The sequence below is a fragment of the Coccidioides immitis genome (genome assembly GCF_000149335.2).
Source record: "Coccidioides immitis RS genomic scaffold supercont3.1, whole genome shotgun sequence".
NCBI lineage: Eukaryota > Fungi > Ascomycota > Eurotiomycetes > Onygenales > Onygenaceae > Coccidioides > Coccidioides immitis.
The window spans coordinates 7,388,418-7,414,837 of NW_004504310.1; the positions used below are offsets into that span (position 1 = coordinate 7,388,418).

Below are 26,420 nucleotides of genomic sequence, written 5' to 3' on the forward strand. Positions count from 1 at the left end.
CAAGAGAATCGGGTGGATGCCGGTGTTCCGGATGCACTGCTCCGTGCTTAAATTCCATCGCAGTGTATGTGAAGGCAATTTTGGCTATCACATCCAGGTCAATTCATGTAGACGGTCATCTCAATTTGCACGTGGATGCGGAGACTTCTGGATAGTTTGATTAGCAATAGAAAGCTCAAGGACCGTTCGCTGATGAACAAATCAAATGAATCCGAATAACTCGCAGAACTGCGAGTAGGATGATCAATGGCGCAAACCGATTCCAGGAACCCTGCACAGCTGGAGAAGCTGTGGGCAACCCGGGTATCATATATGTCTATCAATGGTAATATCCTTCGTATCCAACAAACATCCCTGATTATGTACCTTTTCGGATGGAGCACATAATGCGATCATGCGGATCTCTGGATTTAAATGTACAGAGTGGGGATAATAGCTCTTGCACCCAAATCTAGGTAAAATTCATCGAAGCCCACATTATTCACATTTTCATTATTAAAACATTGGATCTGAACTATGCTGCTAGGGTGGGAGAGGACGTGGGAGCCGCCTTGCCCGGTCTTCCCGCTTGAGGAGGTAGGAATAAGGGAACGTAGGTCTTGCGAAATTGCATTAGCTTGCTGGAAATCGTCCATTTGCCATGATAGATGGTTCGGTGCTGCATGTACACAGTATGGGGAGTGAAAACGGGATAGAACACATACAACAATAACCGCCATAACTGGAGTAAACAAAAGCATTAGCCAGAATGTTTTGCATTAGCTTGGTATACTTTATTTTCACTGTAAACATACCAGACATGATTACTGACAAGTAGCCTGGTGTAGATGAGTTCTTCTTCTGCTCTGGAGACTCGGCCATCCAATTTTGGAGTGAAAATACAACCGACGTCCTATATAGCATGTGTTAGAGCCCGTGGGTCAAATCAGCACACGGTGGAGTATTAACGCACCATCCGATCATCCTAAGCACAGTACAAAATATCCTTTAAGTATCACCATCAAGAAAGAGACCGACCGTTCCTAGAATCAGACTCGGCCCTGGGATAGGGAAAAGGAACGCACCTGCTTCGCGTAAACATCTGTTCATTGTGTTAGCACTAACCTTGTAGGAAAGGATTGGATCTCTTCCGGCTTCACTTACCGCCGCCATGGGCAATGTGCTTGAGAGGGCACCTTAAAAAGACTAGTCGTCAGATGATTCTAGCGACGAGAGCTGCATGAGGGCAACCCACTGGCCATGTCGCCATCCTTCTTCTTCGACGCCGGGTCCACATACGGTACGACTGCCAATTCGATGTCAGCTGATTGGACGGAAGAAAGAGAAAGCGAGATTCTGGTAGAGCATGGAAGTGAAACATACCCAGGTCAGCTCTGCGCATATCCTTCTTGGTCGCCATCTTGACGAGCGTCAGCACATTTGACGGGTTCTTGCTTGCCGACCGAAGCTCAGGAGGTACGTTCCCCAAGTTACCCCCTACAGCAGAGCGAAATTCCACGTGACCGTGATGTGACATCAGGCGGGCAAACAAAGCAAACAAGGAAGACGACAACTCTAAGATGCGCATGATTGATTCAATGACTTAAAGAGTATACCCGGTTGCACCTCATGCTCAACATTAAGAGGGGGTTTGGAACTCCTAGCTGACTGAATTTGGCCTATTTACAGCACATAGAACCGAACTCCATGCCTCAAGCCCCTATTTACCCCAAAATTTACAAGGGATGCATCCTTCTTGACAAGCAACTTTTATCTCGACTCTTCATCCTGAATTTATAGAGAGGTAGTTGCTCACTTCCCACAGCTCCTCTCTCCCATCGGTTTCTGTGCGCAAATTGAGGACCTAAACGTGGTATTTGCTTAACAAAAGCGCCTGAAAGAAGAAGGAATAGCAGCACTTACACTTCAATGTATAGGTGGACGTTTGGATCTTCTAGAGCCTCCAGAACGTCACGGATAAGATGGCGCATGTCAACGTATGACCACTACAGAACACGGGCGTTTTAGCTGGGAATTCAATGAACAGGTCCGTAGTGAATCCAAACTCACCCTCAGCTCTCGCATAAACGGCATGATGGTCCAGCCATCAATGCCAGCCTTAATCTGTTCCAGATTCAGCTTCCCTAAGGCCCTCATTTTAGGGTCTTCCGACCATGTACCGACAGGTACTTTGTGTTTTTTTTCTATGATGTTGACGAATCCCGCGTTCAAGAGATGGCCCCAAGCTTGATCGGCGACCTGAAACGTCTTTCCGCTTATCTCGCCGGCCCGAAGCATACCTCGCGACCACCGTCTGAGTGGGTGATCACAGGGCAACGAGTCATTATCCGACTTGAACTCAACTGACATCTCTTGTTGGTCGACCCAGCCTCCAGGTCTTAAATGCCTGGGAATCCGGACGAGAGAAAGTTAGCCTTGCCCTTCAACGGCAATAACGTCGACGAGGATCCAAGTCTCGGGTAAAACGTACCTGTATATTGAGGCATAGAGACCGTGCCAATCTGTGATGGAACCGTACATCTGTCGTATATGAACGAGATCAAAATAATTTGGTGGATAGCACCACTTATCACAGACATCGTCAATTATAAAGTTGCAGTTACTGGGAAGGTTATTTGGCTGGATTGCGGAATAGTCTATGCCCGTGACGTTGGCAGATGGATATTCATCCGCAAAGTCGCTGTAAGAATATTAGATTGAAATAACAAAGGCCAGGAGGACCCTTACACTGCCCAAGCACCATTTCCAGTCCCAAGATCAATGACCTCCTATTGTTATGCATTAGTATACAGTTCAAAGAGCGAAAGTGACGGTGATCCACTAACCCTCACGTCTTTGGAAATGGGTGCATCCGCTAATTTTCCATCGAGTAGATCATAGAACATGTGGTGTCTGGCAAGGCACATCAGTCTCAATGAACTCTTCCCTAAAAAAAATTCGGTTACCTACGCAACGTCCATCTGGTTTTGTTGAACATCGTCGTTCGGCGCCCTGAAAAGCATCAGTGGTAGCCTTTTCAAATTTGCCCAGTGGACACTTACCAGTATTCTCCCTCTTTATAGGCGTTATACCGCCGGCCATAGTCGTATGGATAGTCGACAAATTCCGAGGCCAGGGCCGTTGTCGTGCTCAGACTGGGATCACACCAAAATCCACCAGTTAGCAACGCATCCGGAAACATTTAGATTGCTTTGAGGGACCTTTCTCATGACTCACGTGTCGTCTTCATCATAATCAGAACCAAAGCGAGGCTCCTTGGTGACCAGTCAGCCATGTACTGGCCTTGAAGGCATTTACAGACTCTCTAAACGAAGAGTTCCGGGGTACTAACACAGGTATCTGGAGCAGGCACATCAACCATCGTGACCTCCCTTGACAGCTCCACATGAATGGTTTTAACGGGACCCGGTGAAGCAACACCTGGACAAAGAGGAAAGTAAAGAACCCCGGAATCAAAGGCCAGGGCAGCCACATATAAGTTACGATTCCAGTCATAGACAATCCGGGGTGGTTTTTGAGATCGTTGCACAATGGGATGAGCCATTGTAGGTATACGCTTTGTATAATTTAAGGGAATGTCAAAGTCCAAAGGCCCTGAAAGACTGCACATAGATGAAAGAGAGCACTGGCTCGGCAGTATTGGACCGTGGGATGGACCCGGCGTGCTTTTTATCCCTTTCCTCGTGGGCAGAACATTGCAGGAGAAAGTATCTCGTACTCCGTACATAATGTTGCATCATGCACTGTGAGAAGGTAGCAAAAATAGGATAATGCATTACTTATCAGATAGGGTCATCCTTTGAGCCGTGCTCCCGAGTCAAGGCGACTCATCTTTGCAGTAACAAACTAAAAAGGGAAGAGGACGGAAGGAAAGAAAAAGAAAAATAAACGCAAAAAAACCAGGACAAAGAAGACGACGTTGCATCGGAGAATGGCTGCAGGGGCCGAGAACAATTATTTTCCTGTCCGCTGCCACGTTCCACAGCCGAAGCGCTTTTGGGACAGTGAACTACATACGGGCATGCACAAAGCATGTATGTAGCTATCGTCATTTGCACTGATTGGAGTCCCGACAGAGGAGGTGATATCCGCCCTCGGCGACTAACCGACCCGGGCGTCATACGGCCGATCCCCAGCTTTTGGGACAGAAATCAGATCCTTAGTTCATGAGCAATGAACTGCCGCCTAGGCTCAGAGCGGCTTGGGTTGGTGTTATCGACGTGTCTTTCCCTCTGGCTCAATGGGCGGCTTTGGAATATATTCGTATCTGTCGAGCCTCGGGCTGCTATTCGCTTGCTCTCAAACAAAGAAAATTGATAATGCTGAACCAGCGGTTAGGCCTGGCGAACGTTTGGGGATCGAGACTGGCTCCCGGGTCAAAAGAAGAAGGCTTAATTTTTGGAAGCAAAACGAAAACTGTCGCTGCGTGTTTCCTGGTTCTTGGAAGTTGGAGGCGTCGGAGTTAGGCGAGTCTAATGCATTGGGTGGGAGGGAGGTTTGGAAGATTGTCCGTCCAGAACAAGCCTCCTTGTGCATGAGAACAAAGAAACTGGACACAGCTTGGCTTCGTGGCAACTGCACGCGCAAATCCCCATTTAAGACGAGTCATTCGTTGATTCTATGATTGAGATCAAATTGTCTTGAATTGAGTATTGGATACAATCGTCTTATCATTATTGGATGTCATAATTTATTCCCATACCGAAACAAAGTGAGTTTTTGATCTAAATGCAAGTTTACCATGCCCATGGATTGCTCTCGCCCGACCTCTCAAGTGCTTCGGCAATGGGATCCGAGAGTGATCGAGTGTACGAGAGATTGAACGTCGTTCTGGTCCTTGAATAGAACACTGGGCAATCTTTACTGTCGCATTTGACTTCTTCACCCCACTGCACTCCCATACACGAACGGCAGACCTCATGTATGTTCGCAACCTTTTTTTCCGCCCTCTGGACTCTGTATCGCAAGCGCATGAGCGAAAGATGCGGACGCCGTAGACAGTGGTTGCAAAGGGCCTCTCCGTTTTCTAGCTTCTCCCGGCACACCACACAGGACGAAGCCCTCATATATGACTCGAGAGTTTTCCGCAACAGGGTTCCGTCAGAGATCATGGCGTTGTCAGTGCGCCGTACTCGCTGATACTTGGGCATTTCATCATACCACTGTCGGATGTTGGCCCCTACCAGGTTGAAGATTCGTTCAAGGGGCGGAATGAGGTTCTTCGAAATATAGTATTCCGCGTCCAATTCCATTTGTGGGTCTTGAAGAAGCACTTCAGGCGCCACACAGCGGTCAATCAGCCGTGAACCCGGCGCACCCGAAATCACCACGTAGGGAATCCGTTCTCCATATTGTGGCTCTAATCTTGGATCCTCGAGCATTCGCTTGGCACTGATCAGCGCGCCCGGCGGAGGTGGACCCTTCTCGCTATATGTGCCCAACCGAACCTCTTTTGCGAAACAGAAATCCTGAATGGACACCTTGCCTTGCATAATTTTGGCACATTGCTTCTGAAAATATTTCTTGACTCGACTTAGATCAGCCGTTTCGAACAAAATTCTCAGCGCCTTCTCTTCAATCTTCTGTTCAGCTGGAGTGCCATCTCGGCGAACAGTTTCTATCCCTTTAGCGTCGAACTCCGGCTTCGTCTGGCCACGGCTCTCATATTTATAACCGACGTATCTTTTCTTAGCCAAGAGGACACATGGATGGTATACCTTTTCAAATTTAAGCTTCACAGGACGAGGATTCGAGGCAGTGATTTTTTGTGCGATTTCCTCCCCAATGTCAAATGCTTCGTCTCTGGTACGGCCCTTGAGATAGATGAATAAACTGTCAGTGTCGCCGTAGACGACTTCAGCGCCCCATCGTTCAACAGAATGAATCATTGCGATGGCCTTTTCCAATGTCTCCCGAGCAGTTTGGACAATGCTGTCGGCTATCTCTGCACAGGGCATCCGTCCTGAAAACGACGCAGAAGTATATCCATACGTCACGTTCGCAATCAACTTCAGTGCAAGCTGTCGGTTATTTAGTAAGCGTTGCAGAGCCCTGTCCTCTTTATTAGCCTTCATGCCACCCTTCACCATAACGCGAGTTTCCAGAATCTCCGAAAGCATCTTAGCCAAAAGCGATTTGCGGACTTCTGGTCTGGTGTACATGATGCCGTTTGGAGCGATATTGATTTGGCTTTCAAGCAACCCTAACAAGCCTTGTTGCCTCTGATAGTCAATAAAGCCCATTTTATTTCGACCACGCCAATCGACAATCCTACCCAAGAATGTAGAATAACAATAATTGTAAGCAATCATAACACTCGGGTAGAGCGACTGAAAATCCAAAACTAAGAGCGGACTGTTGTAAAAATCGCTCTGAGGCTCCATAACTAATGGTAAACATTCGAGAGCGTTTTGTTGGCCAACTTGTGCTTTGCTTGGAGAAATCAGAATGAAGTTCTCTGGCTTTGCGATGCGAAACATGAGAGATTCTACTTTGAACTGAGAACCTCTCGAGAAGACGGAAAAGAAATCAATTCCAAGAATCCGAGCCTGTTCGCTCGTTCTTGAAATTAATTCATTTGCGTCAAGGATATCCAGATTGAGCCTGGTGCGGGTGATAAAGTAATTGACGACTTTCACTAGATTTCGAGGCTTAGTACTCTTGAACCATTTGGTTAAGTCATGGAACGGATAATGTGGTATCCTTTTATGAAGCAAATGAAACGCAACGTTCTCCAGAGTATACTGAATCAAGCTCAGTTCGCTTCTCATGGCTCTCCAAATATTGATCATGTGTCTGCCTGTTACCCGTATGGTTGACGTGTGGTTGAAACCCCATCGGTCGGATTCCTTGCCAAAACGTCCATGAGAATCGGTCTTCACTCGGGATAACTCATCACAAAGATCATAGTCATACTTGACCCTTGCACGTTCGATAAGATAACCCCAAGAGCCATTGTGGACTTCGTAGCCTGTTAAGATATCCGGGTCATAATAACGCACAATGTCCACCAGTTTGGTGAGAACGTCGAGCTCTGAGGACTCTTCCTCTATCTCAGCATTGGTATCGTATCTGATTTTACCCGCTATACTCTCAGTTTCTGCAACAGCAAGAACTCCGGTTTGAACCTCATCGCTGGGCTCGTTAACACCAAGCGATCGATTCCCGGACTGGATACACCAAAAGATACAAGATATCTCATCTTCTTCAGGATTGGGTGCCAGAGTGCATCGAGTATTCACATGTACCTCGAGACTCATAACACTCATGTAATGTGCCTCGTGCTGTATATTTCGAGAAAATTTTTTCTGAGAATATAAGAAGCCATGTGAATCTTTTTGGGTGGCTGCTTCGATTTGAGAAATCCCAGGTCGCTTTGAATTTGTTGTAGTAAAGGATTGAGGGCCAAGGCGCTTGGAGTCCTGCTCTTTGCACCATTCAATTACCTCCGAACGTGATGGAGGCAGGGGAGCGAACTCCCAGCATCGGAGGGAACAAGCTTTTCGAAGCCTATCACTCTCCCTTTCAAGGGCGCCCTGGTCAACAACTACCGGAGGCTTGTCTCCATGAAGTAAGGGTGATTTTCCAGTTGGATCAAATGGAGGAAGATAGGGCACTGTATTGCTCTCCAATTTAAATTCCCTCCCTGCATATTCCCGTGACCGGTCCGGTACATCATCATCGTTGCTGTAATACGCGTTTTGATAAACCACGGATGGCCGTGAATCGTTGCTTATTGTTTCCCGAATTAGAGACGAAGAAGGGCAGGGAGGATGGAACGTGTAGATTGTGGCATTCGGCGGGATATTGAAAGATTCACGAAGGATTTTATCAAATTCAACGCCATCTGAGCGAGGTAACTGTGAAGTTTCACAGCTCGTGGTCTTGTCAGAGTTTGAATGAGAGTGAGGTGCAGGTAAAGCAGTAAGCGCTGACTTTGAACCGAACCCTGAAATAGGGTGAGATAATTTCACCGAGCCGCTTTGCTGGCTGGCTCGCGATATCGTGGCAGGGTCATTTGGATCCTTGACCACAGGAAACTGCAATCTCGAGTTGCCGTCACTCTTATTTGATTTTTGAGAAGATTTTGGCTGCGAGGAAGGCTCTTCAGCAGCGCTATGCCATTTGCGTTCAACTTGGTCGGCCGGGCGCTGGGACAAAGTCATCTCGTTTCTAGGTGATTTCAAGATAGAAGAAGATTTCACGGGGTCGAGCATAAATCGAGGTCGTTTAGATGGCTGTGTATTTGCTGCGGTGGAAATTGAGCGTTTTGTCCTGTTGGAGCCGATTTTGCTTATGAATTCATCGTCAATTTCGAAAAAATCTTCCTGGCTATTAATGATGGCTGACGATCGCCGGACTCCCATACTTGTCAACTCGGCATCCGTGATGTGTGCAGAAGAATCAAGGGTGTTATTTTCCTCATCTGATCTTTCCCTATTCTCCCTAGGCGTCCGAACATTGGCCAAATCGCCTCTTATTCTTGTCTCCTTAGTACTGTCAGGTTGTGGGGTACGCAGACCTGAACCGCTAGAATCTTCGCAGCTATTCGATGTATCTGGAAGCTGGAGCGACAGAATCCGTGCCTCATCAACTTCAATGTCGACCTCCACTCCTTCATCTCCAACATTGACAGGATCAAAGACGGCAGCTTGAAGCTTTTCGGGATATAAATCTTCCACACTATCCAAAGCCGACTGTATACTTGCTTCAAAGGGGTCGGATTGGATAAGACTGGCTGGCGATGGCTTCGCTCCGTTGTTCCGGGCTTGCTCCTTCACCACTATTTCCGCCACCCGAGCTCGAAACTCTTCTTCATGAATCCAACCTCCAGCTGCTACGTTTCGGGAGTCAGCTGACATGGAAACAAGGTCTGCTGAAGTAAACGGGCTGCTTTCAGAATCTGTAAGTCCCATTGCGGCCTTTCTCCGTCGCTTTTCGTCTTCCCAGAGACTAGCCAAGCTAGGTACCAATTTCGCGTCTGGAGGAATCGTATCCAAGCCCTCAAATAGATAGTTGTGTAAAGGGCGTTCCTTAATCCCAAGTCGATTGAGAATATCTTGAACGTGAACGTCAACTTCGAGAGCGCAATGACTTTGCCTTGGAAACGCCCCAGCATCCGATATCAGCGCTGGAGCAATGCTTTGATCATGCCATTGATGCTCAGAATCTTCTAGCTCACATTGGAGCGGTACTGGTCCTCGGAAGGTCACTTTCCTGCAGTCGATATACGCACATCCGTACAAGTTGTAGTCACACATCCACTGGGGGATATACTGCATATGGCTTTCATACGGCTGAAGAACCCGTTTCATTACAGCGCCTTGAAGCAAGAGATCCGCAAGTCGCGTCATATGTAAGGGGTTCAGCAAATATATCTTGAAGAAAAACTTATGCCCTACATGATAACCGTAAAAGGGTGTACCTTTTACAAGGCTTATGTGGGCGACGTAGGCAGTGCCAGGATCGTATGCATTTCGGCGGTAGCTAACCGCCAGGGCATGATCAATAGATACGTGTAGGCTACGAGTAGCAGCTTTGACTGCGAATACTTAGGCAAATGTTATTTCAAATGGGAAATTCGTCTTTCTAACCTTGTTCCACAGCTAAACTTCCACGATACTCTATATAAAGGTATGGGAATGCTCCGTGTATATGAGCGCATACTTTTTGTCCGGTCTCGGTGGCACCAAATACTCGGATAACAGGAACTTTCGGTCTCGTCCTCGCTGATGTAGGGCCATCGCCGCACGGAAGCTGAGGGTCCAGATACGTCGGCGCAGCTTGATAATGGTCAACACAGTTCAACAGGACGCGAAACGGTTCCATAGGCTAGATTAGGGACGTATCGAGGAACATCGGAGCTGAAAAACCAAAATCCCATAAATACAAGAACAATCCCAAAGCCAATATCCAAACGAAACTTATCGATGAGCGTTTGAGCGTATGGGCGTCGAGACGCTTTCTCGTGTGGCAGATGGCGACGCGTTCTGGAACTTGGAAACAGACCTGTCCAAGCGCCACTCACGTGACAAGGCGAATTCGCCCGCCATCCAGGTCGATATCCTTGGGTCAACCTTCAATAGATATGGACTGCGCTTGACTACTTGCTTTTCGCGCCCAGTTGCAGGTAGGGAACTATTTTTCAATTTGCAGAGATTGTACAAGACGGTCGACCTCCCGTGTACTCCATTGGTCTTTTTATTTGGGCCAGCGAAACTGCGAGGATGTCACGAAGACCGACGGACGTGGCGTCGAAGGAGCGCAACGAATACATCCCATCCTTCATCTCCAAAAAGCCGTTTTATATCGATGACGAATCATCTGCCAACGACTATCTAGAGCATCAGCGTTTGCAGAAGTCAAAAGAAGATCAATCAAAATGGTACGATAGAGGCAAGCGGGCAGGTCCTGCAGCTACAAAATACCGCAAGGGTGCTTGCGAGAACTGTGGCGCGATGACACACAAGACAAAAGAATGTTTGAGCAGACCCAGAAAGCACGGAGCGAAATGGACCGGGAAAGATATACAAGCTGACGAGGTCATCCAAAACGTGGAGCTGGGCTGGGATGCCAAACGAGATCGTTGGAACGGTTATGATGCTAGGGAATATTCGAACGTTGTGCAAGAATACGAGGAGTTGGAAGTATTAAAGCGAAAAGCAAAAGAAGAACTTGAAAAGGGTCGGAGGTCGGAACCGGCTGATAATGATGAGGACGAAGGGGATGTTGATGGCGTGGGCGAGGCTAAATATGCTGAAGAGTCTGACATGGGAAGGAAACAAAGCACGGCCACCCGGAATTTACGAATTCGAGAAGATACTGCAAAGTATTTGCTGAATTTAGACCTTGACTCTGCCAAATACGATCCAAAGACCCGTTCAATGGTGGATATGGGTGCGCAATCCGACCAAGCCGCCGCTCTTGTTGCCGAAGAGAACTTCATGCGCGCCTCGGGCGATGCTGCTGAATTTGAAAGGGCTCAACGTTACGCTTGGGAGTCGCAAGAGCGTGGGGACAAAGATAGACAGCATTTGCAGGCCAACCCTACACAAGGAGAGTATTACAGGAAGAAACAAAAGGCAGAGATGGATGCCAAAAAACAAGAACAAAGGAAAGCACTACTAGAAAAGTATGGTGGAGCAGAACATTTACAGCCCGGATTATTACACCAAACCGCCGTTACCGAAAATGAGCGTTTTGTCGAGTACGACGAGACCGGGGCCATAAAAGGAGAGCCAAAACAGGCTGCGAAGTCAAAGTACGCAGAAGATGTGCTGATCAACAACCATACGTCAGTATGGGGAAGTTGGTGGTCTAGTTTCAAATGGGGTTACGCCTGCTGCCATTCTACGGTGAAAAATAGCTACTGTACAGGCGAAGATGGCAAGAAAGCTTTTGCGGAAGCGGAGAATATGGTTCTAAATGAGCTTAAGAAGGCCCCTGTTGAAGAGCCTGCTGCAGATGCCGGTGAAAAAGAGCATAAATCTGTGGTCACTACACTAAAGAAACGAACTCTGCATGAGATGCAGCAAGGAGTGACAGAGGAAGAGCTCGAGAACTATAAAAGGTCTCGACAAGCTGCTGATGACCCCATGGCTGCGTTTCTCGGAAAAGACGAATTGGTTATTTGACCTGGCAAACCCCATAACATAAATTTGTATGATAAATCTGAAGCGTTCAAGCGAATCTTTGTAAATACAGTGCATTTACGATATCCAGAGCCGTTGCGTTTCAATAATGTGATTATTTTAAATTTTTTACCCAACCTCCAGCCTAGCATCTCGAAAGGTCGCGCGTCCAGCCGGGGAAGTCCAATTTTCGGTCACGTGATTCAGGGCTTGAACCCTCCCACAACAATTCGCTTAGGGCTTCGAACTCTGGACTCAACGGCCTTTGCGACAACGACGACACGACCAGCGCTTCCAACGGCAATATCGAGGTATGTCAATTTTCGCTGCTGCTTTTATACTTAACGTCGGATTTTTCAGGACTGACTCGTTCTTTTTTGGCAGTAGAGTTCCTAATCCAAGATGAGTACGAGCTACCCCAGAACCACCACGACGTCGAATTTGACCTCCGAATCACTTGAACTTCGAGATTACTGATTGCTTGATTAGCGAAGGGAACATCCAGCTTTGGCAAGCGCCACAACAAGACGCACACTCTGTGCCGACGATGCGGTTAGTCTTTCCTTTTGGTGATTCGAGAATACGCCGGGAAAACAAGAGGGGACGGAGTGAAGGACTTATAAAAGAGAGATTAAGATTCGTTCGATTTGGAGGCTGACACTGGGAATTGGTTTTGATCAGGTCGCCGATCTTTCCACATCCAAAAGCACACCTGTGGCTCCTGCGGTTATCCAGCTGCTAAGATGCGGAAATGTACGTTCAAATACACCACTCCAGGCATCCCAGTGCAGAAGTCGTTCCAAAATTGCGCGGGATGATTGGTGAAGGCCGGAGTTGCTCACTATGCATACAGATAACTGGGGTGAGAAGGCCCTTCGACGCAGAACCACCGGCACTGGTCGCATGAGATACCTTAAGGTCGTCCAGAGACGATTCAAGAACGGCTTCCAGACCGGAACCCCCAAGGGCGCTCGGGGACCTCAGACCGCATAGATAATGTCCGTTTCGTTTTCTTCGGTTTCTAGGGGTATTTAGGAAAAGGTTTACCATACCATTTTCCATCATGAGGAGCGGGTAATTGAATCTTGCTGGGACCAACTAGCTGTTTTTATGAGCTTAGTTTGTTTTTTACGCGGCGTGGTATCCCGACAAATTCAATTTTATGATCGAATCTACCAAGAAGATCAAGTTCATGGACCGGAAAATATGGAAATAAACGGAGTGCATGGGTCTTTTCTCTTGTTAGATACTGACAGGAATCCATTTTCGCCCGGAATGACAAGGACGATTTGGTTTCGCTAATACTTTTGTACCTTCTCCCAACTTGCCAACTCCGAGATTACCTTCGCAGGCCCATTCGACATAATGTCATTTTCTCCTGCAGTGCGAACACTTTCCCAGCGGACTGCTATTGGATATTGATGGAATAACCTATGGTTGTTTTTCCTATGGTGGACTTATTCTATTCGCCCCTCCCAAAAACTCGCACCGCGCCATCGCCCTGAACGTAATACAATACTTCTTTCGGCTCCAAATCATAGTCTTCGCCCAGGTCCCGTGAGCTTGATAAATCCATAAACTGTGTACCCTTGTTAACCTGGAGCACACCACTAACGTCTCGAGCAACCCCGGTCTCCAGTCCTCTCAGCTGAATTACCATACGGGCCTGGTATGCCATCCCCACAACTAAAGTTGCGTGTTCCATCTCCAAAGGAGTTCCTGGCTCCTCGTAGTGGATAAGAGGCGAGTCAGCAGCCAATGTCACAAGCGTAGAGTGCACATGCTGCGCGAGTATCTGTTAGCTACCCTGCTGTGTTTCCCTGAAGACCTAGTAAGCAGAGAACATACCTGTCGCAAACTCATAATCATATCTTTTATCTCCAATGCGCCAACCCCTGCATCAGGTCCCGTAGCAGCCAGAAGCATATCCGGCTGATCGATCACAAGGAGTACATCTTCTGTGGCTGGAACTCGATCCTCTTCGCCGGCAGCGCCGTGTAAGTTATCAATGGCCGAGATGACACCTCGCTCTAGAGCTTCGAGATTTGCCATCTTAGACCAATGGAGTTTCGTCGGTCCACTGGCTTTTTGATGCACTGGAACAGGATGAGTGGCTGGGTGAGATCGGGCTGTAGATATGAAACGTGAAGCGTGGGCCGCAGGCGGTCTGCCGCGAAGAGTTGTAGGCACTGGTGCAGAGTGCAGGTTTTCAGAGGAGAAAAGCTCTGTAAGTCCATCCACAAAGGCAAACTTGCGTTCATTTGCGAGCTTGGTGAGATCAACTCCCTGAGTAAATGTCAACATCAAGTCTCTTCAGGCAGCTGAGGTTGATGCAAGCAAAAAAGAAATATAGCCGGTGCCTTAAGAAGAATGGACTCCTCTATCACCGGCGCGGTGTTAGGGAAACATAGATTTATCCAGCGAGCACCATAGAAGATAATTATACCTCGATATTCTCTCAATGTGCCTTAGTTCGGCACCACAGGGTATCATAAGAGAAACCTCAAAAAGGAGCAGTACACTTAACCTCAAAATTATAAGAAAGAAAGAGAATATCAAACACACAAGTCACACATACCAGCCTCTTAGCCTCTGTTCTCCAAAACTCCCATCCTCTCAAGAAGCTAATGAGAATCACCCTCATTGTTCCCTTTCTTCCACCTATGGTAACCCCTTCACCCTCAATCCCAATCCCTATCTCAACATCCTCTTGCCATCTCCCCCTCACTGATGAGGATGAAGAAGAATAGAGTGCATCACATAGAATTCTCAACACAAGCCAATTGCTCGTTGTACCCAGAAGGGAGGTTATGAGAGATAAAGAGCGGGCTGGAGGTGGGGAAGTGTAGGGAGCTAGGAGGGGCGCTGTAGCTGTTGGCATATGGGGTATATTTTGATTGTTTTTTATTTAGATAGTTGATTTTCTCTTCCTTGTTTAACCAGCATTCAGATATATATTCAATACTGTCACGTTGGATCTGATATCAATAAAAAATAAAACTTTATGTTGGTGGGATGCATTGAGGTCAGAAATTTTGACGAGCGCAAACTTGTGCCTGTGTGTGTGAACGGGAAGGGCGTTTCTTCTCTACCATGAAAAGCTCGCAGTCTCAACTACAACACACTTGGCGAAATTCCTCGCGGTTTACAGATCACCAATTAGATGGAAAATTTCAGGGTTATAAAATAAGTCTAGTCCAGGAATTACAGTCCATCATGCAACCATCAACAAACCCATTACTACTCCACAACGTGATTGAACAAGTCCAAGTCTACGAAGCATGCACTTCCGAATCGCCCCTAACCTTTGTATTTCATACTCGGTGGTCTCAAGAAAGCCAAACCAACTAGTAAACGCGTTCCCAAAGTGTTCACATGCCAAGCAATGCCTCCAGCTCATCGATCGCCGACGGCTTGATCTCCCCTTCTTGTTCAATAATGTCTTCCACTTCATCATTTTCCGGCAGAGGCTCTTTTTGAAGAAGCGTTGAGGGATGATCAATTAGATCATTATCTGCCAACACCTGCCCATTTTCCATAAGTTGTGCTCTTGTTGGAATTAGCTCGGAGGTTCGCTTTATGTTTGGGTCAGTTGGTTGATCAATAACGCTCATCAAGTTCATCATCGAATCCAACGAAGTCGGTACTAGGGAACCTGAAGTGGAGAGTTCTTCACCAAGGTTGATAAGCTGACTTGACCCTTCAATAGTAGGACTCCTGTTTCCCAGGGGAACTTTGGCAAGATCATCAGTCTCTCCTGGGGATGCCCCAGGTCTATCGAAAGTTGCGTCGAGGCCAGTCCTGGGATCATAGTTAGGACCCTGAAACAGTTCGAGCACTTCTCCAGCATGTTGAACGCCACCTGCGGTCTCTACATCGCGTGTACCGGATGAATTTCCATCGATGCCGTCTTTGCGCTTTTTGAACGAAGCTTGACCAGACCACAAACCTACTTCCTCAAGACATGCGGGGTCGTAGTGTTTATTGACAATCTTCCCGAGAACGGGCTGGAGCAGCCATGGAAAGCTGATCAACGGCAGTTTCTCTTCATGCTCTGACCATGGGCTTTGATCATCGTCTTCGCCGTACCTTGCCTTTATCTTTGCTAGTGCTTGCGTCATTTCATTGCAAGTGACTTTGTACATTGCAACGGCAAGGGGTGCTAGGTGCTCAAAATTTTTACCACCTGCTTTTTCACAGCAAAGGTTACGGAATCGTTCCCGGAGAGCACATGAGATTTGACCAATCTCTTCATGGAATTTATAGTCCTTGCTCATGTTAGAATGGCTTAGGACAAAGGTTGACCACACTTCGAACTCGGTTTTAATCTCATGTTGTGCCATGATCCTGCACATATCGGCATCGTATAGCACCTTTAACTCGGCAGCTACAGCCAGAAGGTCATCGTTTACCTCAATACCGCTATTCAGAATCCGATCGTCGAATGGTGCTTCAAGTTTTGGCCTATAATTCACCCGTTCCACAATATCATATAGCTTCCCCAGAATCTTTTGCGAAATATACTGGGCGTCCTTTGGCTTGTGCTTTTTCTCCATGAAGTGTGGCCATTTGCGAGGTGCCAGATCCTTCGTCATTTTGGCTGGAATCCCAGTTTTGTTGTAATCAACTGCCGCAGAGTGCAATTCCGCTAGCCTTATGCACTTTGAATCGTTGACACCTTTCTCCAAATAATCCGCCCATGCCAGATGTGAATGAGCAATCTGGGCAAGACGATCGTTCTTCATGTATGTCACGAAGAAAGAAGTGATATCATTGACAGTGACATCACGAGATAGACGAAGAGCTTTAACTGATGGTGCATAATTCATTGGCTGTTTGAACCAGTCTTTTGGAAGGAGATCTTGGTCCCAAATGACCAGGTAATCATCACCATCCAAGTCACCACCCGAACACATGCTTGGGATATCCCTATCTCCTGTCTGTGGGAATACAATCACATCCCTAAGATGGTGTAGGGCAGGTGCATTGACAGCCTTTACGACCCGGATGTCGCCCGGATGCAAGGAAGGATTTCGGGCAATTATGCAAGGTCCCTCGATAATTTCATATTTCCCATCATTATTGGCGCGTGAAATCTGAACAAAAATCTCAGGAAGGCAGGCGAGCCTTTCTTCGTAGGATGCGTCCTTAGAAGGAATGTTGTCATGAAAAAGGCCTTTGAGTGTCCCTGTTTCATCGAGGCAGCCGAACAAGCAAGCGCCTTCTTCAATGATAATCTTCGCTTTCTCCTTGAGATATTTGATCTGCCATGCACGCCATAACTCGAGCAGTGAAGTGACAAACGGTTCTTTTGAACTCTGAAAGCCATCCTGAATCATCTCCGCCAACACAAGGGTCATTTGGTTAGGATCAATATACTTGTGAAGCAGATGGATAGCCTGAGTTTCACTAGTCATGGCCAATTCAAGATTTCCAAGCATCATCCTGAGCTTTTCAAGAAAGACTTCATCTGGTACTTCAAGGCTAGATAACACGACGATGAGCTGGCGGTTCAAACTTGCCATACAGAAATGCGAATGCCGAATGACTTCAAGCCCATTATGTATGGCTGGAAACTTGTATTGACTCTTGCGAATATGGACTTGTTGGCGTTGAGCTTCTGGAGAAACAGTCAAGATTCCCTTACAGCCACCAAGTCTGAATTGAAAGACAGACGGAGGCTCCCCACATGGGGTTTTGATTTTAAATTCAGTCATGACCATTTGCGCGAGGAATCTTGAAATGCGACCGACGCCATCTGAGAACGTATATCCATTTCTTTGAATATCTTCTATCTCACGGATTTGCACGGGGCAACCGGTGACTGCCCGAGTTGTTGAAAAGCACTGACCAAGACGCGCGGCATGCCTTGCAATCTCCTTGATGTCACTAAAATGGCCCATCCACGCACGAATATTGGCAGCTGTCAGATGTGGTAAGGAAGCAAAGAAATAAGCCCCGTGTTCGCGGAACTGAGAGTTTCCAAAAGCGAGGAACTCATAATGCCGGTCACCGAGTGTGATGCCGTTCATCATTGTACGTTTAACGCGGGTAAATACCTCATCCATAGTATTGTTATGGCTCGGTTGGATCCTTCCTTCGAATTTCTCATCGGTGAAACGAACACGGAGAAATCGATCAGCGTATTCAATATAATGTCTGATCACGCGGTTTGTGATATCAACAGAAGGAGTGCCAAAATAGACCGTCGAAGGGGTCACTCGTGCCGTTCTCATATAGCAACAGTATTTTGGAATTCTGCGGCTCGTCGCTGGCTTGACAAATAATATGTCAAATATTTTCTTTGGGTCATAATACACATGCTTCTCACTTGCAACATGCTCCAGCAACTCTCTTGCTTTCGTTTCGCCAAGTGCAACAAGAGCAGCCACAAACTCTTTACCTATGGTATATTCGTTTAGAAGCCCATGAGACAAGCAAACTTCCAGCTGGTATCTGACACTAAATGGAAGGGGTGTATAGTCCTCTTCTACCAATTCTTGTAGCGAAGGAGTTCGTTTTGAGCCGCGGATAGGTGGATCAATCCACCTCCATGCTGGTATGGCTGCGGAATCCGCGCTGACCCCGAATGCTGGAGCATCCTGGACTTCAACGTTAAAGTCCGTATAAATATTTTGGAGTACCTCAAGCTTTTGAATGCTGGAATCATCAAGATTGCGGAAAGTCAGTCTAAAAGTCGTCCAGCGTCCTGACAAGAACAATGTTAGCCAAAGATCGTCAGCCTCGAAGGTTAGGACGATCTTACCGATATTTATTAGAGATTGTGCCTTTCGCAAGCTCAGCGGCGCTTGCGCGGCTTCATTTTGGGAGTAAGGAATATCTGTTTGTCGGAACCAACAGTCGGACTCTTTCCACGTATTTTCGGTGTCAGAGAAAGTGACTGTCACGTCATTCAATCTCCTGTGATATATTGGCGGCGTGTCCAAAACAATCACCAATGATGAATCGCCTAATTCTTTAGTCCGTAGAACACGGGAAAGATGAACAAATGGGATACGGAAACGGTAGCTGTAAATAAGGGGAGACCGTGACGAAAGACGGGGGTCAAAAAAAGACAGGTTAAAGAACACAACTATTTCGCGACGATTGAGATCAACTATGAATCGAATCTGACCCATTCGGCTCGAATCAACGGTTCTGAGAGAGAGCATCATGTCTTTATCTATTAATGTCCCAAAGTCTAGTTTCCCCACTGAGATCTCCTAGGAAAAGTTCAGTTTCACGTTGGTATCGCGCTCCAATATAAGCTGGTGACATACCGTTGTCATTGGGTACATTACCCCCAGATTTATAGGGCTTGGAATCTGGTTCGAAGGCTTCCTTGGGCTAATGTGCACCTGAAGCAGGCAACGCTGGCCATCGTCGAGCTCAAGAATGTGCCTTCGATCTGGGCAAAAGACTTCCCGCGGAGGAGGCCTGGGTACAAATAAAAATTTGATGTAAGCATAGACGGCATAAAATCAGTAACGTCTTGCAGACTCACCGAAACCGAATTTTCCCCCTGCCATCCTGCCTCCCTTTCGTGTCTTCGAATATTTCGACCCATTCGATGGAACCGTAGACTTTAAAGGACCGCCAAATCGTGAATGTGCTGATATCCTTTGGGAGCCCTGAAATGTTGACAGTAAGGGATTCCCAGGACGCCCAGCTTGCAAAGAGCCGAGAAGCCCGCTGTCGGTCTTCCATGCTGGGCATGGCGATAGGTTGGCGCTGACTGGGGATACGAGGACGAAAATAAGCCATTGTCCGCTGTTGAAGAGAAGATTGACTGAGAAACAGTGAAAATATGAAGGAAGAGTACTCTTGAAAGAGGATGGGAAACTGAGCAAGCTCAAGGATGAGAGAGGATTTAACTGAGAAGACGAGAGGGGCTGCGGTGAGAGGAACAGAAGGGAAGGAAGGTGAATGTGAATGTTAGCACGGCATCAAGCGAAATCACACAAAGAACAGGCAAAAAGTGAGTTCTCTCAGCCGGAATTTTGCTCAGGCTTACCCTTTCTGGCTACCAGCGCCCTCCATAGCAACAGCCGCTGGTGCAGACAAAACCATCCGGCGTGCACAGGGAATGTCAACATCGCCCTGCACAGTCATCCATGGCTGGGCGATCAGAGTGCAGCTGTGTTGCTGCAGATGCGGTTGTGGCCAGGGCCGTGAATGTCGCCCTTGCGCCAGGCCCGGGCTTTCCTTCGCCAACTTCCTTACTATCCCACCCTTTTTGGCCCTTTGAGAGCGCTGGCGCTTCTTCCGTCGGCTCCACCTCGAAATTGAGGGTCCTAATGCTTGGTCCTGCAGAGGAAGAAAGAGTCAGCTTTACGTCCGGATATACCCACCAACACTGCGGTGAGCTGGTGTGTAAGTAATGCCAAAAATTTAGGGCTTTCTGACTTATGTTTATGTGCTTCTATATGGAGGCATGTGCAGGATACACATCTTTGCGGTGTATTCCATAGGAAACAACTTTAAAAATACATAGCATATGGGAAGTGGAACTCACCATGGAAAATGCTGTCCCTGTCTCCTCCAAGGGTATGAGAATTTATATAGAGTCCCGCTAAAACACAGCTTTAAAAGCAACGCAATATTCCCACGAAGTTGATATACAAAGAGTAGAAAGTGGCAGTCAGACAAGGGAAATTATAGGAAAATCAGGGACGGAGGTGCCCTTTTAAAAGTAGTCCGAATTTGAAGCAACCTATTCCGGCTCCATTGAAACAAATTTCATCGGTATCACTCAATGACCGGTGAATTCTGGGAGTAAAATGACTGGCCGCTGAGATTTCATCTCTTGTTTGCAGGATATGCAGTGTACGAAAACAGCAAACTTCCTGTGGGTGAAGCAAAAATAACAGGACAAGATCCAGCTGCAGGTTCCCGCTGGCTGAAACCCGCATTCCTATTCAAAGAATCAGAGGGAACCTGCATATTACTGAGGGAAATTAGCTATTTATTCACTGTCTCAGTAATATCAGTAATTGCAACGTTGGAGAATCACCATCATGGCTTTGCGAAGAAATGCGAAAATCCCCTGATATATAATGTCCAGGAAAGAACTTGTCACTATACAGCGTACTCGTTCGAGATTTTCATCTATGAAATTAAATTTCGGGATATTCTCGAAAATCGATTTTCCTTCGGAATGAACTTTGCTGCGCCATGCAAGCGGTAAGACCTAGTAACTACCAGAAAAGGAGATGATTGCTTCTGACTGGACCGTTGGTATCCAACTCGATCGATCAGTGGCCGCCTGCAAGTCGAAGGGTATGTTGGGCAATCCTGGTCCGTTCAAAATTTCCTCCACTTTCACGAGTCGTCGTCGATAACTGACTGGTACTCCTTCGCCGTTTGGGACTCGGACTAGGCATGGCCGACGCCGTTGAGGCAAAAAGGCCGGCCGCCGTATAGCCCGTACATTCTTCCCAATCCCACTAGATTGTCTTGAGTTGGCTCCCTCCGAAGATCTTGAAATCAATATCGGCACCTCATAATATGCTGGATAGTTTTCACACCTGTAGTGATATGCTCCACGCTAAGATGAGGCTGATTGTTAACAAACCTCGCGATCAGCTCCGAAACCCGGATTGCTTTGTGCTTTAACTTTTTACAAAAAATTTTTTTTGCTTTCTTCGTACCTTGCGGTTAGCATTTCCATCTCAAATCTCATTGAAGGAATTGGCGTTTCCACGTGGAGGTTAGAAGAACAAAGCCCTGCCATAGTAATTATAACGTGCGTATAAACATGCTGATATGCAGGCTTGCCATCATCCGCGTCTATTAGTGTTTATCCAGGCTCCTTTCTGGCAACGGATTACTCCCAAAACTCCTCCGGGATTGCACGTAAGAAAGCTGGATCCAAGGTTTTCAGGCTCTTGTCGCATCAAAAGAATTAGCAAATGGAGAGGAACCAATGCGGCTTTTGGGATGTGAATAGTTGCGGAGTAGTTGCAAACTTTGCAATCGTGGCTTATCTCGGCAGATTGCTCATATAGGCACCCGGGTCGGGTAGGACTTTTGCGCACTCGCAGTGAAAGTTTACCAGAATTTGTCCTGGCTGCATTTCAAGGCCACTGTCTCGAATACAGTTAATGACTCGGTAGAGAGGCCAGAAAGAGTCTTTCGTCGATGAAGTGTCATTTCCATCGACCTGGAAACAAAGTCCTGAAGCCTTGCAGGAATAACGAAAGAATTGGTAGTGGGTTGGACAAAATCGGCAAAAAGCCTTCGACACACCGTCCAGATAGGATTGATGCACCATCATTCTGGATATCTTGCTTCTCCCCATTTCGATCCGCACAAGATCCAAATGTTTTTTTCCGGAAGATTATCAAGAATCACCCATTCTGCGGTCAAAATTGCATCTCGAAATAGCTCCACGAACACTTAACAATAAATGTCAGAACCCGTGGTTCAAACCAACTGGACGAAGCAATTGCATGAGAGAAACTGTTCTCCATCTCGTGCCGACAGCTTACCCAAAGATATAAATATCCAGACTATATACGGCCACTACTCCAAGACATCCGACGTAGCAGATACAAGGAAATGAACCTAGCATGGTTTACAATCTGCCCACAAACGCAGGCGTTTGGAGGGATGCTCACCCGAACATATAATATCATGGAGATCCTAGTCCCGGGCCATCAGCCATGAAACGAATACTTTGGTGCCATACTCTCTCTGCCTTTCTCGACACCCACTTTTCTTTGGACGGAAACAGGATTGCCCCGGCTATCTCGATGCCGATAGCTGATGGGTATAGCACGCACCTTGAAATCAAACAGCTATGCCGCAGTTATGTACAGTACATACACAATGCAATGAATTTTGACTTTCGGTTTTTCACTGTTGTTTTCTTTCAGCATAGACCGTGCTGAGCGAGTTAATGCTACTCCATCCGGCTATTATTATTAAGGATCCTGGGGTGAGAGGAAAGTCGCATCAAAGTTGAAGTTCTAACGATGTCACCGTTGCCTCCGCAACCAACTCCCACAAAATCCGGCTGCTCCATCCTCCCGATCCCTGATGCAAAAAAAACTCCCACTTCGTCTCAGAAACGATTCATGGTTTCGTTCTGGACCGCGCCAGCCTTCTTCAACAGCAAAACACTTAAAACTCGACCCGTATGGTCAAAACGGGCTGGAAAAGTCGTCGTGGTTCTAATATCATGCCGGAAATATTCCGTATTCCCCGCATTCCCTTTTTTTAGCGTCGGCGCATCGAAGAGCTCTCGAAACTTGCGCCGAAACGGCGAAACGCTCACTGGATCCCGACATTGCACGGAGTACTCCGTTTATGGACGAGAGAAATTTTACTTCGGGTTTTGAGCCGTCAATTCATTTAAATTGCTCCGAAATTTCACATGGTCAGGATCGTCGATCTTGCAGAGACATGCATCGTTATTATCACCCATTGCAAGGGCAGCGTCAGCCGATTCCCGTTGACCGCCTGGTCGATGGGAACAGATCAGGGGGAGAGCCTGAGCGCTGTTTTGAGTGTGGCTCTCCCCATATTGATTGGACCAGGGACGGCGCCGGTTATCTTGCAAGCTACCCGGCAAGATGCCGAGCATTGGCAGGGGTGAAGCTACCTTGGGAGAACGGGCGCCGCAACCCTCTCGGCTTTAACATCTAGACCATGGTGGAAGCACGCTATTATGCCCTCGCTCCCAGGCCCTAGTATCTTCTTAGTCAGTAGTCAACTTGTAACTTTCACGTAAATTTAGCATTAGAAGTTCCATCTAGCCCTGCTAGAACATGAGGCTTGATTAAATTTTTGAATAACACACATGCAAATTGCTTCTCATATTTTCACTTTAAGAATTGGATGATTGGAAGGATTGACAAAGTAGCAAGGTAAAATTGCTAAATTTTTGCATAACCAGGGTCTTTGGACCCTCGCCAAAGTCGCCAAACTAGCAAGCTAAATCAACCCCCCCCAAATTCACGGTGCCAAGTGGGAAAGACGAAGAAACATGGTAAGATCAGTGAAGGAACATTTCATCGAGATGCCTTGTAATTCTGTATTGACTTTACCGGCGCACTTCTAAACGACTTCCAATACCGCTTAGTCATCTAGTCAAGTGGTATCATGTTCTTTTTTATCTCGGCTCGCTCCTCCGCAGACGTATGGAGTAGATTGCAGACAGGAGCGATAGCTTGAGCTCTTTCACATCCTTAACTGGAGAATACCACCGTAAGAAAGAATCGACCTTTTTATACGAAGTATTTAATCCCCAGTTCCCCCATGCCAAGTGCGAGTAAATGTTTTCAGCGGAAGTTCCCAACTCTCAACTTGAATTTTGTGTCTTTACTTCGTACTACTCCCTTCTCAAGCAATAAGCTCCGTATCTCGTATATCTCATGAAAGCTTTTAGTCGAGCTGCCGCCCAATTTTCACGGCGCGGTGTCAACGTTGCACCCCGTCAGCAAGGTCTTCCTGTTCAGGCCACCCGACGGAGATGGAATAGCAGCGCTACACACCCCCAAAATGCATCCAAGTCTTCAACATCAACTTCCTGGAAAACAAGTCAGATAGTAGTGGCCGCTGCTGCTGCTATCGCCTCGGGCTATGTCTTTGGCAAGTACTACTCCGAGTCTCAGCAGACCGTAATTGCGAATGATCTAAAGTACGGGACACTCGAAGAAATGGAGAAGGTATCGAGATGCTGTTCTAGGTGTGGAATGTGGTACGGATTATACTAACGGTGAATAATAGGCAATTGCTGAGCTGAGAGAAATCCTTGGGGAGGAGGCGATCAGTACAGACGATGAAGTCTTGCATTTACATGGATATTCGGAGTGGTCGACGGTTAACAGCGACCGATTGCCTGTCGCCGTGGCCTATCCCAAAGACACGGAACAGGTTTCCAAGATTGCACAAGTATGCCACAAATATCGGGTGCCAATGGTCCCATACTCCGGTGGTTCGAGTTTGGAGGGAAATTTTTCAGCCCCGCACGGAGGGATAAGCATAGACTTTTTGCATATGGACAAGATCATTGAGCTGCATGAAGATGATTTGGACGTCGTCGTTCAGCCATCGATGCAATGGATTCAGCTCAATGAAGAGCTTAAAGATACAGGACTATTCTTTCCCATCGATCCGGGACCACCAGCTAGGATCGGAGGCATGGTTGGGACGAATTGCAGTGGTACCAACGCTGTGCGCTACGGAACCATGAAAGATTGGGTTATTAATTTGACCGTTGTCCTTGCAGATGGCCGAATTATCAAAACAAGACATCGGCCACGGAAGAGCTCTGCTGGCTATAACTTGACTGGCATGTTTGTAGGTTCAGAGGGTACGCTTGGAATTGTTACTGAAATCACCCTAAAACTAGCCGTCATACCCGAGCAGACTAGAGTGGGTGTGGCTACATTTAATAGCATCCGGGACGCTGCAAGCGCGGCGATGCGTGTCATGCGGAGGGGAGTTCCCATCCAATGCATGGAAATCCTTGATGAAGTCCAGATGAGCATTATCAACAGAGCAGGTGGCACAAACCGGGTATGGAAAGAATGCCCAACATTATTCTTTAAATTCTCTGGCACGAAGTCCGGCGTCTCTGAAAGCATAAGCATCACAAAAGGCATTGCAAAACAGAGCGGAGGCACCTCCTTTGAATTCGCCAGGAACGACAAGGAAGGTCGTGATTTATGGTCTGCGCGAAAAGAGTCACTCTGGAGTATGCTCGCCTTGAGAGAGGATGGTTCGAGCGATGTCTGGTCCACAGATGTTGCAGTGCCCCTTTCCAGATTACCAGATATTATCGGTCAGTCTCCGAAAATTCATAGCTTATCCTAGAGGCTAACTCGCCATTCTAGAACTATCGAAAAAGGATCTTGATGATCTTGGAATGTATGCTTGCGTCCTTGGCCACGTCGGTGATGGAAACTTCCACGCAAGCATCATGTACGATAGAAAGAATCCGGAGCAGCGTGCGAAAGTCGAAAAAGTTGTTTACGACATGGTTGATCGCGCTATTGAGATGGAAGGGTCCTGCACGGTAAATTCATTCCCTAAAGCCTTACCTAATTTCAAGCTGTGATAAACTGACCGATCGTGTAACTTATGCAGGGAGAGCACGGTGTAGGGATGGGCAAAATGTCGTCTCTGATCAAGGAGCTGGGTCCGGAAACCATCGATGTGATGCGAAGTGTTAAGCGGGCTCTCGACCCGCACTGGCTTCTCAACCCTGGAAAAATCTTCGATGCGAAAAGAAAGTAACTAATGTGCTAACTATGTCCGAGATCCTGCCTCGATGTTTCATGAATTAGAGCGGTCGGTACCTTTGGATTTTGGATAGACACAAATGGAATAATATGTACTATAATGAAAAAGTATTAACCTACTGCTTGCGAGATATCTTTGCAATCACAACTTCCTAGAATTGACTCAATCTACCTCCTGCAGCACTGTAGCTAGGAATGCCATGGGAGAGAGAGGAATCTGTTTTCATAACCTCATTTGTACCCCAGCGGCGGTTCGTAAGCATTAATGCCCTGCTCTAAGATCGACGAGGCGGCGGTCAATCACCGAAGCATCTAAATATAGAATGCCTTCTATTATTACTCAAAACAGATCCCTGATCTCTTGTTAGTTGTGAGTGAACGGTTGAAGTCACCCCCTGGCACCAACGCCACAACATGCAGAGACACGAGGCAAAAGTTTCAACTCTCAGGACAATTAAGCTTTTGAACAGCATCTGATTGTATGGAGGGCGGATCCCCTTTGCCCTCGAGAATTCATGCGGAAGCTTTAATAATTTCCCTC

At 47.1% G+C, this 26,420-nt stretch overlaps 10 protein-coding genes across 10 annotated transcripts; 3 read left to right on the forward strand and 7 right to left on the reverse strand.

Annotated features, from left to right (window-relative positions):
- Positions 1 to 514: 514 nt before the first annotated feature.
- On the reverse strand, positions 515 to 1,399 carry CIMG_00401 (uncharacterized protein; the record flags this gene model as incomplete). The annotated part of the gene is made up of 8 exons (XM_001246629.2): positions 515 to 598; positions 705 to 721; positions 795 to 892; positions 953 to 964; positions 1,065 to 1,081; positions 1,144 to 1,175; positions 1,235 to 1,285; positions 1,363 to 1,399. 8 exons carry the CDS (start codon positions 1,397 to 1,399, stop codon positions 515 to 517), a joined length of 348 nt encoding a protein of 115 aa, XP_001246630.2.
- A 392-nt stretch (positions 1,400 to 1,791) lies between these two features.
- Positions 1,792 to 3,544, reverse strand: CIMG_00400 (uncharacterized protein; the record flags this gene model as incomplete). The annotated part of the gene is made up of 10 exons (XM_001246628.1): positions 1,792 to 1,843; positions 1,903 to 1,985; positions 2,050 to 2,386; positions 2,471 to 2,680; positions 2,728 to 2,768; positions 2,826 to 2,892; positions 2,950 to 2,991; positions 3,042 to 3,134; positions 3,217 to 3,254; positions 3,332 to 3,544. 10 exons carry the CDS (start codon positions 3,542 to 3,544, stop codon positions 1,792 to 1,794), a joined length of 1,176 nt encoding a protein of 391 aa, XP_001246629.1.
- Positions 3,545 to 3,977: 433 nt separating this feature from the next.
- On the reverse strand, positions 3,978 to 9,828 carry CIMG_00399 (polymerase zeta subunit; the record flags this gene model as incomplete). Its single annotated transcript, XM_001246627.2, has 2 exons — positions 3,978 to 9,541; positions 9,594 to 9,828. The coding sequence occupies 2 exons, from the start codon at positions 9,826 to 9,828 to the stop codon at positions 4,737 to 4,739; spliced, it is 5,040 nt and encodes a 1,679-aa protein (XP_001246628.2). The 3' UTR covers positions 3,978 to 4,736.
- A 274-nt stretch (positions 9,829 to 10,102) lies between these two features.
- Positions 10,103 to 11,761, forward strand: CIMG_00398 (pre-mRNA-splicing factor slu7). The gene has a single exon (XM_001246626.2). The coding sequence runs from the start codon at positions 10,227 to 10,229 to the stop codon at positions 11,631 to 11,633; it is 1,407 nt and encodes a 468-aa protein (XP_001246627.1). The 5' UTR covers positions 10,103 to 10,226; the 3' UTR covers positions 11,634 to 11,761.
- Positions 11,762 to 11,898: 137 nt separating this feature from the next.
- Positions 11,899 to 13,165, forward strand: CIMG_00397 (60S ribosomal protein L37). Its single transcript, XM_001246625.2, has 5 exons — positions 11,899 to 11,941; positions 12,018 to 12,036; positions 12,120 to 12,182; positions 12,312 to 12,383; positions 12,484 to 13,165. Exons 2-5 carry the CDS (start codon positions 12,033 to 12,035, stop codon positions 12,621 to 12,623), a joined length of 279 nt encoding a protein of 92 aa, XP_001246626.1. The 5' UTR covers positions 11,899 to 11,941; positions 12,018 to 12,032; the 3' UTR covers positions 12,624 to 13,165.
- CIMG_00396 (elongator complex protein 6) lies at positions 13,093 to 14,611 on the reverse strand (the record flags this gene model as incomplete). The annotated part of the gene is made up of 3 exons (XM_001246624.2): positions 14,209 to 14,611; positions 13,479 to 13,916; positions 13,093 to 13,413 (listed from the first exon to the last, which is right to left on the reverse strand). Exons 1-3 carry the CDS (start codon positions 14,509 to 14,511, stop codon positions 13,093 to 13,095), a joined length of 1,062 nt encoding a protein of 353 aa, XP_001246625.2. The 5' UTR covers positions 14,512 to 14,611.
- A 337-nt stretch (positions 14,612 to 14,948) lies between these two features.
- Positions 14,949 to 19,394, reverse strand: CIMG_00395 (RNA-directed RNA polymerase; the record flags this gene model as incomplete). Its single annotated transcript, XM_001246623.2, has 4 exons — positions 14,949 to 18,339; positions 18,397 to 18,853; positions 18,911 to 19,067; positions 19,135 to 19,394. The coding sequence occupies 4 exons, from the start codon at positions 19,392 to 19,394 to the stop codon at positions 15,002 to 15,004; spliced, it is 4,212 nt and encodes a 1,403-aa protein (XP_001246624.2). The 3' UTR covers positions 14,949 to 15,001.
- A 1,035-nt stretch (positions 19,395 to 20,429) lies between these two features.
- CIMG_12877 (uncharacterized protein) lies at positions 20,430 to 21,705 on the reverse strand (the record flags this gene model as incomplete). Its single annotated transcript, XM_004445894.1, has 5 exons — positions 20,430 to 20,567; positions 20,722 to 20,820; positions 20,977 to 21,157; positions 21,281 to 21,419; positions 21,642 to 21,705. 5 exons carry the CDS (start codon positions 21,703 to 21,705, stop codon positions 20,430 to 20,432), a joined length of 621 nt encoding a protein of 206 aa, XP_004445951.1.
- Positions 21,706 to 22,181: 476 nt separating this feature from the next.
- CIMG_12878 (uncharacterized protein) lies at positions 22,182 to 23,217 on the reverse strand (the record flags this gene model as incomplete). The annotated part of the gene is made up of 2 exons (XM_001246622.2): positions 22,182 to 22,274; positions 22,415 to 23,217. One exon carries the CDS (start codon positions 23,215 to 23,217, stop codon positions 22,957 to 22,959), a length of 261 nt encoding a protein of 86 aa, XP_001246623.2. The 3' UTR covers positions 22,182 to 22,274; positions 22,415 to 22,956.
- Positions 23,218 to 23,797: 580 nt separating this feature from the next.
- On the forward strand, positions 23,798 to 25,874 carry CIMG_00393 (glycolate oxidase, subunit GlcD; the record flags this gene model as incomplete). The annotated part of the gene is made up of 4 exons (XM_001246621.2): positions 23,798 to 24,301; positions 24,363 to 25,419; positions 25,472 to 25,653; positions 25,725 to 25,874. Exons 1-4 carry the CDS (start codon positions 24,008 to 24,010, stop codon positions 25,872 to 25,874), a joined length of 1,683 nt encoding a protein of 560 aa, XP_001246622.1. The 5' UTR covers positions 23,798 to 24,007.
- Positions 25,875 to 26,420: the final 546 nt, after the last annotated feature.